Source organism: Drosophila biarmipes, chromosome 3L (genome assembly GCF_025231255.1).
Source record: "Drosophila biarmipes strain raj3 chromosome 3L, RU_DBia_V1.1, whole genome shotgun sequence".
In the NCBI taxonomy this organism is placed as follows: domain Eukaryota; kingdom Metazoa; phylum Arthropoda; class Insecta; order Diptera; family Drosophilidae; genus Drosophila; species Drosophila biarmipes.
Window position 1 is genome coordinate 20,742,757 of NC_066613.1, and position 13,901 is coordinate 20,756,657.

The 13,901-nt window shown below is 38.3% G+C and overlaps 2 protein-coding genes across 2 annotated transcripts in view; one reads left to right on the forward strand and one right to left on the reverse strand.

Annotated features, from left to right (window-relative positions):
- The first annotated feature begins 4,130 nt into the window (after positions 1-4,130).
- LOC108034682 (uncharacterized) lies at positions 4,131-4,799 on the forward strand. The gene has a single exon (XM_017109623.2). It carries the CDS (start codon positions 4,186-4,188, stop codon positions 4,699-4,701), a length of 516 nt encoding a protein of 171 aa, XP_016965112.1. The 5' UTR covers positions 4,131-4,185; the 3' UTR covers positions 4,702-4,799.
- A 246-nt stretch (positions 4,800-5,045) lies between these two features.
- LOC108035360 (frizzled) overlaps positions 5,046-13,901 on the reverse strand; it is a 94,660-nt gene continuing 85,804 nt past the window's right edge. The window contains exon 5 of the mRNA XM_017110958.3: positions 5,046-6,903. Coding sequence (XP_016966447.1) covers positions 6,371-6,903 — 533 coding nt within the window. The 3' untranslated portion in view covers positions 5,046-6,370. The remainder of the gene's footprint in view (positions 6,904-13,901) is intronic.

Sequence of the window (13,901 nt, forward strand, 5' to 3'; positions counted from 1 at the left end):
CAGACCTTGTTTTAGTTAATTATTTTAAGCCGATTGCAGCAATTTCCTGTCGAACCGGTTTCGTTGCATACTTTTTGGGGCTCTTTTAGTGTCGCCCTGCTCTCCGCCGGGGATGCCCCGTAAGCCCTCGTCAGCAAAACATTAATTAAGTAAACTACACAGCGCAGTGCAGCGTATTCTTCGCTGGTCCATTTGTGCAGTTGCCTAATTGAAAATGGCAATTAAATTGCAAACTCCCCCAGGCGTTCACAAAGCGGCTTCCGTTCGGGCCAATTTTTTTGGACCTAGATTGTGTCGCATCGTATTTGGTAATTAATTAAATGTAACTTCTTTTTGGGCGCTTTAAAATCGTTTTTGGGCACCTTTGATTGTGGGAGAATTCAGGTTTCTTACGGACGTACTATTCCCCTGGTGACCTTCATTCTATTCATAGCCTCTCTGCCGCGCACCTTTCTGTAGTTTACCTTCTGCAGTTTCAACTTATTTGGTTCTTGAAATTTTCACTAAATGAGAGAAGTATCCCTTGTACTAGTCTTATTAACCTCTGGCATTGGGTCTCTCGATTGTTTGCAATACAGGGCCAAGGAAACGACCAAAAGAGCCACAATAAGCCAGTATTTGTTTTCGTTTTCTGCTGACCTCATGTTGCAAGTAAATCGATTGGTCAAAAGAGTGCGGTGGAATTATGTTCACAGGCTGACTGGATTAATTCTTCCTATGTATACAAATATGAGCTGGCTAGATTTAAAAACTAAAATCACTTCTCTCGGAACGTGCAGTCGCACAAACATATCACATTTCGACATTTCCCAAAAGCAGTGCCGTTTTTCTCCTCCACCATTTTCACTGCAGCGAGTTCTTTTGCTTTTTTATGGTCCTTTTTTAGTAACTTCACATCTACTCATATGTTTTGCTTTATGATTTTCACGCCCGCATTCAGCGGCAACAAAACTGCACTACAAATAATAAAAGTCGGAAGAAGCTGGAGCTGAATTCTAGTGACGAAGATTGGGTACACTACTTTAGGTCTGAGGTAATCCAAATGTATTAATAAATAATTATTAATTTGTGTGAATGTTAATTAGTTTTGTTTTAATCTTAAAGAGGTCCATGAAAATTCTTAAATAGTATTTTTGCGACCTAGACATTTTTGTTTGTATCGTAGTGTATTTACAGTTGGCCAAACGAAATCGTCCTGGCTCAGAAACATTTTTTGCCACATTAACGCCTGCACACGCCCGCGCCATTTTGTGGCCGTGTGCAGCCAGCTTTTCCTATTCCCTCCCTTCAGTTTTTCCCTCCCCCTCCCACAGCCCTCTCAAGCACACACACAAACACACAGCCGCGAAGCCCACACATTAATAACTTTTTTATGGCGGTCGCATAAAAACGCAACAAAACTCACCGCCGAACATTGGATTCCATTTTCGTGTGCAGTTTTCTGTTCTGTTTTTTTCGCCTTATTGCTGAAAAGTTTTCCGTGTGGCAGTTGTAGTTGTTAAATCGCACACGTGTTTTGTACAACATTGCCATATCCTTTAATACATGTCCCTCTGCGTGGGCGGCCAGAGTGATTTCCCCCAATTCCGAAATTTTTAACTGCAATTTGTTGCCAAGGAGCTTAGCGACCGAGTGAAGTTTACACGGAACAAAAATTGGGAAAACTATTTTTGAAAATTTAAAATATCTATATATATCTTTAGCTATCTATATCTATCTATATCTATCTATATCTATCTATATCTATCTATATCTATCTATATCTATCTATATCTATCTATATCTATCTATATCTATCTATATCTATCTATATCTATCTATATCTATCTATATCTATCTATATCTATCTATATCTATCTATATCTATCTATATCTATCTATATCTATCTATATCTATCTATATCTATCTATATCTATCTATATCTATCTATATCTATCTATATCTATCTATATCTATCTATATCTATCTATATCTATCTATATCTATCTATATCTATCTATATCTATCTATATCTATCTATATCTATCTATATCTATCTATATCTATCTATATCTATCTATATCTATCTATATCTATCTATATCTATCTATATCTATCTATATCTATCTATATCTATCTATATCTATCTATATCTATCTATATCTATCTATATCTATCTATATCTATCTATATCTATCTATATCTATCTATATCTATCTATATCTATCTATATCTATCTACATCTATCTATATCCATCTATATCTATCTATATCTATCTATATCTATCTATATCTATCTATATCTATCTATATCTATCTATATCTATCTATATCTATATCTATCTATATCTATCTATATCTATCTATATCTATCTATCTATATCTATCTATATCTATCTAAATCTATATCTATCTATATCTATCTATATCTTTCTATATCTATCTATATCTATCTATATCTATCTATATCTATCTATATCTATCTATATCTATCTATATCTATCTATATCTATCTATATCTATCTATATCTATCTATATCTATCTATATCTATCTATATCTATCTATATCTATCTATATCTATCTATATCTATCATGCTTTTTTGCGGTTTTTCCGGTAGAGTATCTATCTATCTATCTATCTATCCATCTATCTATCTATATCTATCTTTCTATCTTTCTATCTTTCTATCTTTCTATCTTTCTATCTTTCTATCTTTCTATCTTTCTATCTTTCTATCTTTCTATCTTTCTATCTTTCTATCTTTCTATCTTTCTATCTTTCTATCTTTCTATCTTTCTATCTTTCTATCTTTCTATCTTTCTATCTTTCTATCTTTCTATCTTTCTATCTTTCTATCTTTCTATCTTTCTATCTTTCTATCTTTCTATCTTTCTATCTTTCTATCTTTCTATCTTTCTATCTTTCTATCTTTCTATCTTTCTATCTTTCTATCTTTCTATCTTTCTATCTTTCTATCTTTCTATCTTTCTATCTTTCTATCTTTCTATCTTTCTATCTTTCTATCTTTCTATCTTTCTATCTTTCTATCTTTCTATCTTTCTATCTTTCTATTTTTCTATCTTTCTATCTTTCTATCTTTCTATCTTTCTATCTGTCTATCTTTCTGTCTGTCTATCTTTCTGTGTTTCTGCCTGTCTATTTTTCTGCCTGTCTATTTTTCTATTTTTCTGTCTTTCTATCTTTCTATCTTTCCATCTTTCTATCTTTCTGTCTTTCTATCTTTCTGTCTTTCTATCTATCTATCTATATCAATGAAAAAAAATCTCTTACCTTCTGTTTAAAACAGACCGCTCACACGTTTTGTCATATTATATTTTTTTCAGTGCAGAGACAGCATCCCCCAAAATTACAGTCTTTAGTGTATTATTTCGGCCTTTTCACCGCACACATGTGTTGCGAACGCTTTTGTTTTTGTCTTCGTGCTTTCCTTTTTCCAACGTTGTTCATGCTTTTTTGCGGTTTTTCCGGTAGAGTATTTAGAAAACAAGTGTAATCAAAATTATATGGGCGTGGATTTCTCGTTGGTACTCGTAAATTTCAAGGCTTACGGCCATGTGTTTCAAGTGTTTGGCGGAGGGAGGGCTGAAATGGCCGTGGAACTTGGCCAGCGGGTGTTGGCAAGTTATGATTGAATTTCGAGCTGCTTTTGTGGCCATAGTTTGTCTGTCCGCTTACATGTGTAGTTGCTTCTAATGGGAAAAGTTTTAGACCCACAATAGGGAGGTGAGAAGAATCGGGATTTTCAAAAAGCTCTAAAAGGTGCCTGTGCATTGGGTAACTTTATCCTGAAAAATGCTGGGGCTGTTGAAATCTCCGCACTTGTCATTGAATATTTTAGAACTTCAGGGTGTCGGCTGCTTAGAAAAGTTTAGATTTTTATGCAATTTTACCTGGCTTCAAATATGGGATCTTATCGAAAACAGACAATAATAATATTAGGAAAACAAGTTTAAATTTTCAAAAATTTTAAGTTGTAGCACGGTCTTAAGGCCATCTTTTAATATATGGACTTTTGAACTATGCAGATGATTTACAAAATTTAAAAACGAAAATAATACTTCTTAAAAAAAAATATTTAAACATTTTTTCAGTAACACCCTGATAGTGAGTTATTTAAAAACGAAAATGATCAAGCTGCCCAAAGTTCTCTGTCATCACAGTACACAATATCTACAAGCAGGATGGAGCCCCTGAGTGAAATGAAATCTATGGTGGGAACGCTGAGTGTTCTGCAAACTCTCGAAAGCCTTTTCCTGAATGCTGATCAGATGCAGGATTCCAATGACAACCTGGAGGAGCGGGTGCTCAGGTGGAGGCTGCTCAGTTGGCAAATGAAGTGGCTCAACACAGAGCGTCTGCGCGTCCTGCAGCAGTTGCGTCAGACGTTGTTCCATCAGATGTCCGTGGAGCAGCAGAATGCTGCGGCTATGAGGCAAGGAATCCAGGAGCTGCGTCAGGGATTAAGTGGAATCAACAACAGGATTAACACGATGTCCGAGGACTGTAATTGCCCCATATGCCTTTGTCCTTGGACCGGGCAAGGCAGACATCGCGTGGTTTCCCTGCGATGCGGACACCTTTTCGGGAGCAACTGTATAAGAATCGCCATCCGAAGATTCCATCGGTGTCCAATCTGCAGACGCAGGGCCCGACACTCCGATGTTCGCCGCATCTTCAGTCGACGTTTCTTTCCTTAGTTTCGGAACTCTTACGGTTTCAGATTTTATCATTTGATTCTTACTGTATTTTAAATTTCCAATATTTTATTTTATCTAATAACTGCGTTAATAACAAACCATGTTCGTTGTTTTATATTTTTTAGTCTTCACAAATAAAGCAAAATAAACAAATTATTAAAATGTACAACATTTATAAAAAGGCCTTCGTTAAATGTTTGGAAAACGAAATATTTTTGGTTACACCATCCAGTACGTTGCAATTGCAAATATCCTTAATTAAAAAGATGTTCAAAGGTTATTTGGCTGATTTCCAACCATTGCTGCGGACCGTTTCCCAATCGAATTAAAAACACTGTTTATGCTTTTCAGTCTTTAACAATAAAATAAAGTTTTATTTTTGCATTTTCCGTTTGTGTTTGCCATTGGATGCTTCCATTATGTTTGTTTTATACACTTATAATTGTTCGCTTGCCGCTGGGCACTCGCTATGTTACACCGACTATCGATAATTGCTATAATTAATATGCATTTCCATCAGCTTAAATGCTACACAAATCTGGCTTGGACATTAATTTCACGTATTACTAGTGCCAATTTAAATCGAGAACTCAATTAAATGCGCTGAAAACAAATGCTCAACAGTTGGCCAAACTTTGCAGTGTGCCGCTTCCTCCTTTCGGTGATTTTTAATGTGTCTACAAATATTTAAATGGCAGTTTCAACTCTTTTTTAGTGGGGTGGTGAGGGAAAAATTTCCATAAAGTGGCAACAAAATTTGCGTGTTGTGTTTGTTTGTTTGTTCACTTAAGTGCTATGACTACAACGTCATTTAAAAATTGAATTAAAAATTATTCCATTACGCATTTAGAATTAATTAGTTCAACAAATATACAATTACAGTTAGAATTACAGTTACAGTTAAAGTTATAATTATAATAATCGTATTTGCATTAAGTTTAGCACATGGAGGACATTTATTGCTACATAATACATTTATATAGTTTATGGTTTCCTTTTTGTTTATACATAGATGAAGCACAGATGTGAGCACCGAACTGCCGATGTTTTGGGTATGGATTCCATACTCTATATGCATAATTACTGTGTTTATGTGGAAAATATTTTGTTCTGAGTGACTAATGAAACGAATTAGTAGCCTTGGCTAAGATCAACTGCAGAACAGCCGAGGCTCACATCCTTCAAATGCCTAACATTCATATCTCGTAATCATAGTATCTATACGTTCGTTATTTGTAGGGCACATTTAAAGCTTTCAAAAAATCAAAACCTAACTTAAAACACTCGTCAGAATATGGAGGACCGTAGGCGCTAGGGGTTCGTATACCACGAAAGCAATCAAATCCTACAGAATACAACTCGACTTAGAGCTAGAGTCTCAACTTATATGCGTACTTTTGGTTCAACAAGCTTGCTTTCGTATCCACTAATATAATTCAAATTCAAAACAATAGCCTAGGGTCAACTTTTGATTTTCTTTTTCGGTTTTCTTCTCGGGATGATGAACTTTATACAAAGCCACTAAGAAGTACGACTGCATTACGGGGTTCCTACTTGCCTTCCGGGATGGGGACTCCTACGTACTAAACTCTAAGTAACTCTCGTTGGCCGCCTCCGGGTCGGGAGTGAGGGGCGTGGACTTGGCCCCGCCCGCCGGACCCGTCTCATACTAGACGTACGCCTGCGCCCGGGTCCGTGGCTCCTTGCCCTGCAGCCGCTCCACAAAGTTCCGCCAGCTGACCATCGTCTTGCTGGAGTACAGCCACACGCTGGAGGTCACCCCCACCAGCATCGAGCAGAGGTACTTGACCATGAAGATCTGAAAGATCGGCCTGGCCTCTGGAGAGCCCGGCGCCCTGGCCGCCGGACACGGAATCGAGAAGGGCTTGCAGATGTCCCGGTGCCACTGGATCATCCACTCGTCAAAGTTGTAGTACTCGTAGAAGAGGCAACCCAGCAAACCCACGGCGGGCAGTATGAAGAGCCCGGAGAAGAAACCGATTCGCAGCATCAGGCGCTCCAGCTTGTCCGTCCGCTTGCCGTCCGTCTTCATCACCGTCCGGATCCGGAAGAGCGAGATGAAACCGGCCAACAGGAAGAGCGCTCCGATCGAGAGATAAATGCAGAGGGGCAGGATGAGGAAGGCGCCCAGGGAGTGCGTGTCCAGCTGGCCCACGAAGCAAACGCCAGATAGGATGTCACCTGAAAGAAAAATAAGTAAATGAGATTAATATAAGATTAAAAATGATATAAATTACATAAATGGAAAAAACATAAACCTTCTAAAAAATGTAATAAGTACCCAACAAAATTGTTGCCAAATTCCCCACCAAACTGAAATTTCATCACTTGCTAAACAATTATTTAAACTCTCTTTTTAGGACATTTCCAGGTGAGCCCATCGACCTTTGGATCCCAAACAATATTTAATGTCAACAATTGCGAGGCGTATGCGTTGGAAATAACTGTTGATGGCGGGACTGGGGAAAAGCCAGAGCTGGAGATAAACAATGTTTAATTTTACCATTTCATGTACCTCTTTCGGGGTAAATATTTACCCAACGATAACCCCAAACGGCAGCGTCTATGGTCGCCCCTACCCACCATTTCGCTTCAAAGTCAATGCGCCGCTTGTTTAAACATTTTACGAGCGGTTAGACTGCACCACCAAGTCCACCACCCCCTGCTCCCGATCTCCCCCGCTCATTAGCGTTATTTATAAACATGTTACAATATACCCAGCTCACACCTGCCACTCCCCACCTCCAGATCACCCAAGCCCCTCATCCAACACCCATCATTCGTTCGGTGTGCCATATTTCCGCTCATAAATTATCGATTAGCCCCTCGTTGAAGCTTCTGCCTTTTCGCTTCCTTTTTCTCCTTATAGGTGACATGTTAATTTCGTTTTTTTTGTGGAAACTTGTCGCGATTTTCCAAGCTGGTGCCACAGGGAAATTTTTCACGCTCCGGTGGCTTGCAAATACTTTCAATTAATGCGACTCACTTCACTTACTTTCAGCCTTTTCAGTTGGGTATAAAAGAGCAACATCTTAATAGTTTACAAATTAATTTTAAGATTTTATAACCTGATATTTTTCCAATATTTGAAAAGAAACTTGTGATAAAAACTATATTTTGAAAGTCCCAAAACCGATTCCGTTGTAAAGAATCGTTTCCCAAGCCCCGTACATTATAATCCCGATTTAATGAGCCCTCCTTTAACATAAATCCTTAACCCACCGATGGCCTGACATTTATAGCTATTGAATTCGCATTCTCAACGCCAGATGGCGCCTTTACAAATCGCCAGCCTTTGAAGTTATCTACGAGTGGAAGCCTGAAATATAACTTTATACCATAAAAGTCATGTCATGCTGACAAACCATGGGACCGTACTTGCCTGAAAGAGAGGCAATGGTTGGAAAGAAAGAGAAAGGAAGACTGAAGACTGGACTTGGGCAAATTAAGCGAGTAGAGAACCGGGAAAACGCCGATAAACGAATACAATAAATAACAGCGGGCAGTCTGCCACATCCTCCGAGGAAAAGAATTCGCAGCGAAGAATTCTTTCTTTCCAACTGAAAATGTTAGCCGAATAAGAATAAGAAACGAGCTATACCCACGTAAACAACTATTGAATATAAATCACAATTCCACGGTCTGGATATGATTCGGGATCTATATCCAGAATCGGAGTCCGATACGAAATGCCACCTGCCGTTGGCCTCTTTCGCTTTCCACCAACCCAATCGCAGTTCCAGTTTCCCTTCCGATATGGATCTTAATTTATATCTGAGCCTGAGAATGGTTTGCGATCCGAATGAAACGAAATCAAATGAAAAGCACTAACCAGGGAAACCGGACTTTCGGTCCCCGATCGAGTATTGATAAATGAAGAGCAGGGCCTCTGCAAAGAACCAGTTCTATTCGTGTCCTTATGGCTAAAAGTGGTACAGTGAGAAAATTCTAAAGAACGTGGTACCCAAAGTGGTGCTTTTAGATATGAACATTTAGTACAAATTGGTATGTGCAATATAAAATATATAAAAATATTATATCCGTAATTAAGTGGTGGCTTTTATGGTGACATGATTTAATAATGGGTGTTTTTTTTTTCTCTGCATCGTTGGAAACCAGTTTTGTATTTTTTTTGTCGCTTATTTTAGCTTCATTTTGGAAAATTGCAAGCGGCGCAAGTTGCTGTGACAATTTCTGAGGCTCTGCAGTTGAGAGGCTGCCAGGAACTGAGAGATGCAGCAGCAACATCAGCCACAGCACAGCAGCAACATCCCAGCAGCAACAGCAACATCAGCAGCAGCAACAATGCATGTCAATTGTTTTGTACGGCATGAGGAATGCATGTTGCACTGAGAGAAACGGGTTCCTCGAGGGAAATGTCGGGGAGTGAGGTGACTTTTTCAGCTGTCAGCCAGTCAGTCAGGGCCCCGGCTCCTCCATCTCCTTTGGCCTGCCTCGTGATGAAGTGCAGACAGCAGAATTCCATTTTTAGCCAGTGCCACATTGCATTTGATTATGAAGAAAAGGCTGCATTTGCTGCCTTTGTTCTGGTCGGTAATACCATTTGGAATCGGGCCCATTGTCCGATCGCAAAGGTGTTAATCTGCTGGGCAAATAAAGGAATGCAGGCACTAACTCAAAGTTGCCCAGACAAACGAAACAAACCCCGAGCTTTGTTCGAGCTGGGGGTTAACCCACTTGGCACTTTGAGAACAACTCTTGAGAGAAATTTAAATACTAAAAGAAATATATATTTGTAAATATTATTTTTTTTCTTATACCACAGGTTCGTAGTGGGTTAACCCAGTGGTTAGGGGAAGACTGGATTTGCTTTCAATCAGGGAGTGCTCTTTGTAGCTTGAATTTCTTGTTTAGGCGACAATTCCACACTTTTTAAGTGTTTGCCTTGGTTTGTTTACTTGGGAATTTATAAAAAATTCTGGGGACTTGTAGGTAAATGCTGATAAAGAAACAATTTAATAAAGCAAATTTGATGGTACTAAAAATACAGAGAGTAATAAAATATCAAAGCGTTCTTTGTGTATCTATATGAGAATATTTTTTAAATTTGTAAACTAATTTCCTGTATCTAAATCAATTAATTAAAAGTGCTCTATCAGCAATGCCATTTAGGCTTGAGTCTTAATAGTATGACTGCGATAACAACAACACTGGTAAGTCCCCGCATATTGGGTTACAAACTATAAGGGACCCCTTTGCATATTCCCATCAGCTGTCCTCCTTTGGCTTTTTAGTTTCCGCTGCAGAGTCAATCTCATATGACATTTCACCTGCTCACCGGTTCCTGGGGACGGGAACCCCCTGGAAGCCCCGATGCTTTGCGGGGCCCTATCTCTGCCTCATATCTATGTAAAACCCTTGTACACATGCTGATGATGAAACTGTCAACTGTCATTTAAAATTTTAATCGCATGTTCTTCGGCCCGTCCCTCTGGGCCCCTTTGTGTGTCGCTTTTTCACTCACTGCCGGCGATTATTGTCGCCAGCAAAGACAGCAGAAACAACGAGAGTTGAAGATTTTTAATTACTCTGGCACCACAGCCCCGGTGCCCACTTTAACCCCCTGTGGCCCCCGTTGCACCGACTGACAGTTGCTTATCGCGGAGCTTTATAAAAATAATATGGGGAGACGGACGGAGCAGGCGTCATTGGGCTCTTTGCTTTCATTGCTTTTGCTCGGCTGCTCCATTTAGATAAATGACACATAAATTAAGCAATTTTCCTTTTATGCTACCCGCTACTCAGTGGCAAGGGCATGCTGGAAAGCTCAGAAAAGGGGAAATATAGGAAATAGAATATTATGGTATTTTTCATTATATAATCAAGAGCCTTATTCTTCAATCAGACAATATAATTTTAGAGAAGTCGCAGTTCCATTTAGCTTTATAGCATTAATATTTTTCTCAAAACCTCTTTTAAATAAAGGAAAACCAAATCCAATTTTGTAACATTTACAATTATATTGTATTATATTATATTATATTATATTACTTTGTAATATATGAGTCTATAGGTTCTTTAAAAACATGTGTATACATATATTGTACTGGGTATGTTCTCAATCACGACAGTGTTATCTTCTGCAACTTTTTTCTTTCGCATTTTCTTTTCGCTTTGTTCATGAAATAATAATTATAAAACAATTGTCGAGCTGCTGATGTCGATTCTGTTAGCTCTCCCTATATATTTATATATATATCCCTTCTTCGTGCCACCAACCTCGTTATGATCGTTCACTGACTGTTTGTTCATTGTGAGCATTGACCCAACCGCAGAGGGGGTTCCAGGGGCGCAGGAAAGGGGGAAAAAGCTGGGGCACATCTGTTTTAGTAACGAGAATTCTATCTCAATAAAAGTTTATTTGCTCTCTTAATGCCTTTTTTTCTATCATTTTATGGACAATGCTTCTCAAGTGTTAGATAAACATTTTGACAACAGAGTCATAAAGTTTCCTCGGGGCGGGTGCACATGCTGAAGTAAAGGGAAAGCTTATGCAATTTGTATTCGTATTAGGGCATTTAATTCAATAACTGTTATGGGAAAATTGCGATTTAATAGTTAAATGAATTCTTAGAATAATATACAACTTTTATTTTATACCAACCCATCTTAAATAATTTGTTTCTATTTATCAACCTCCTCGCACGTTTTCCATATTAAGACCATGTCGCCATGGACGCATTTAAATGTCTTAATTAGCTCTTGAGACATCTTAGGGCTTACGAATAATCGCTTGCCAAAATTAAAGTTCAACAACCTGTTGCACAAGTACTAAAAAATAAAAAAAGACATCGAAAAAAGAGTCGTCGCAACTAAGGCGCAGAAAAACGAAAAAGCAAGTAAAACCTGCGACACGCGACATTAAAAACGTGGCAGGCAATAAAAATTGAGGTCAACAGCAACGGCAGCTAATGAATAACAAAGAAAACGCTAACCGGGGAAAAACACAGAAAAAACGACATCTGGAACAAGGAGGAAAAAGAGTTGCCGTGTCGCATAATTTCGCATTGAAAATGTCAACAGCAAAACGTTGTTGTTGCTGGAAAAGCGAGGCAGTGCGGAAAAGGGGAGCCACTCTTATCAAGATGCGCAATTAAATATGGAAATGTGCAACGGAGACGCGAAACACACAAAATGGAAAATGCAGGAAAATACTGGGCAAAACTGCATCAACATAAAATCCGCACACGCGACAAGTGTCATTAGCAACCCACTGCCCCTAAAAAAAGGAAAAACATTTATTTTTTCCACAATTTAATGTCATTTGGGTTGGACATTTTATTTAGTAAAAGTTCATGAGGCAACCGCAGCGATGGTGGTATAAAAAGTTGCACAATAAAAAATTAAGTTAAAATAAAATAAAAATGATTGATTCGAAATTATAATTTTGTTTCAAAAATACTTTGTGCTTTTTTTCTGTGTAGAAGGAGGGCCTCATTTGAGTTACATTAAGTGTCGTTTGTTTCTGTTTCACATTTATAGTTGCTGCAAATATTTGAGAATTAAACATTGAGGGGTCGGTGGGGGCTGGTGGGACAAATGTTTGTGTCAAAATTCGTTGAGAATTTATATAACGTGTCGACATCGACAACAACAACAAAAACCACAACAACAGCGACAATTAGGAGCAACAACAGCTGGCGGCAACAACATTGGCCAAGGTTCAATTCGGTTCACACACTCAGACAGGGCAAACAATTTCAATTTCCATGTAGAGGAAGCCCCCGACATGAGTGCGAGCTCACACACTGCCACCACTGGATGTCGAAAGTTCAAAGTTGTAAGCAAGTATGCTCGAGGTGGGGGTGAGAACTACCGTGGGACTCCCCAAGTCTGGAACTCCATGGACTATCCCAAAATTGAATTTGTCTTTATATAATTCCATATACCTAAGAACATATATATATTTTACATAGGAATTATATTCTTAAAAAGTCATAAAAAATAATAAAAGTTTTAATTACATTGCTATTACCAATATAAAAATATTTATATATACCAAATACTCTAGGATCGCTGTGCTATGGTAGTCCCACTGTGGGTGCAAAGTGTTCTGAAGTGGACTAAGTTGTGCATGCAACATATGGAATGTTGGTGATTGTTGAATGAACATGTTTTGTTAGTCGAGTTGAGGATAAGGAATGCAGTGGTTCAAGTGGCGCAGAGACTTATAATTGCATACAGAACTGCTTTAGCTTTGCCTGCCCTTCAATCTCATCATTCGTTTCTCTATATTTTGAGCTTATACTAAAAAAAGGCACTCCACCTTTCGTTGTCCTCGGTTTTGCATTCATCATATTGCACTTGAGAGCGATAGGGGGAAAAATATAAGAGTTTTCCTTTTTTTAGAAGTACTTTCCCTATTCCTGTGCTTTGTGCACGTACATATGTATCTTCCTCAACTTCAATGCCAAAAAGCCTGCTTAAGCATGCATAAAGTTCCAGTGACAGCGGAGAAGTAAGTGCAATGCACAGAAAAAGTAAGCATAAAAAACCTTCACTTTAAAATAAAATAAATTTTTATTAAATAATTAAAAAAATAATACAAAATTAAAAAAAAAAATCATTTGATCATGCCTATTTATTAATCAATTGTATAGCATTATCATCGGCCTACATGACGTATGCTTAATGTTTTTTAGTGCGCATTTGAAATGTCTTTTAAAATGTCAAAATTTTTACAAAGCTTCTTTTTTATGGAGCTTAATTCCTTAATTATACGTACAATGTCTGATTTAATTTATTTGAATGGACGTATGACCATTCTCTGGCATACACGGCGTATACTTTATTTGAGTTTAGTGTGCAAGACCCAAACCTCTACCCATCTCTTTCCCACTGACAGCGCTTTTCACCGCCATAAGCACACTGACACAAAATCCCACACACACTCGCCATATCATCTCATTCGTTTTATGTTTTCGCATTCCTTTAGCTCGCTTTCCTTATTTTCCCGGAATATTTAAATGAAAACGAGCTGGTCAGAGAGAGAGGGAAGAAGGGGCTTAGAAAGAGACAGGCAGCACGTAACCGCAAGCAGTGCGCCAGGGGCATATGCTTGACATTAAGTGTGGCGCCCTCTGCCGACGAGCATTCGCATCCTCATAATGCGCTGAAGGTGGCAAAGTAATTAGTGAGCAGCCGAAAGAACTCTACTT

Coding starts and splice junctions, on each gene's coding strand:
- LOC108034682 (XM_017109623.2), top strand. CDS start 4,186: ATGGAGCCCCTGAGTGAAATGAAATCTATGGTGGGAACGCTGAGTGTT.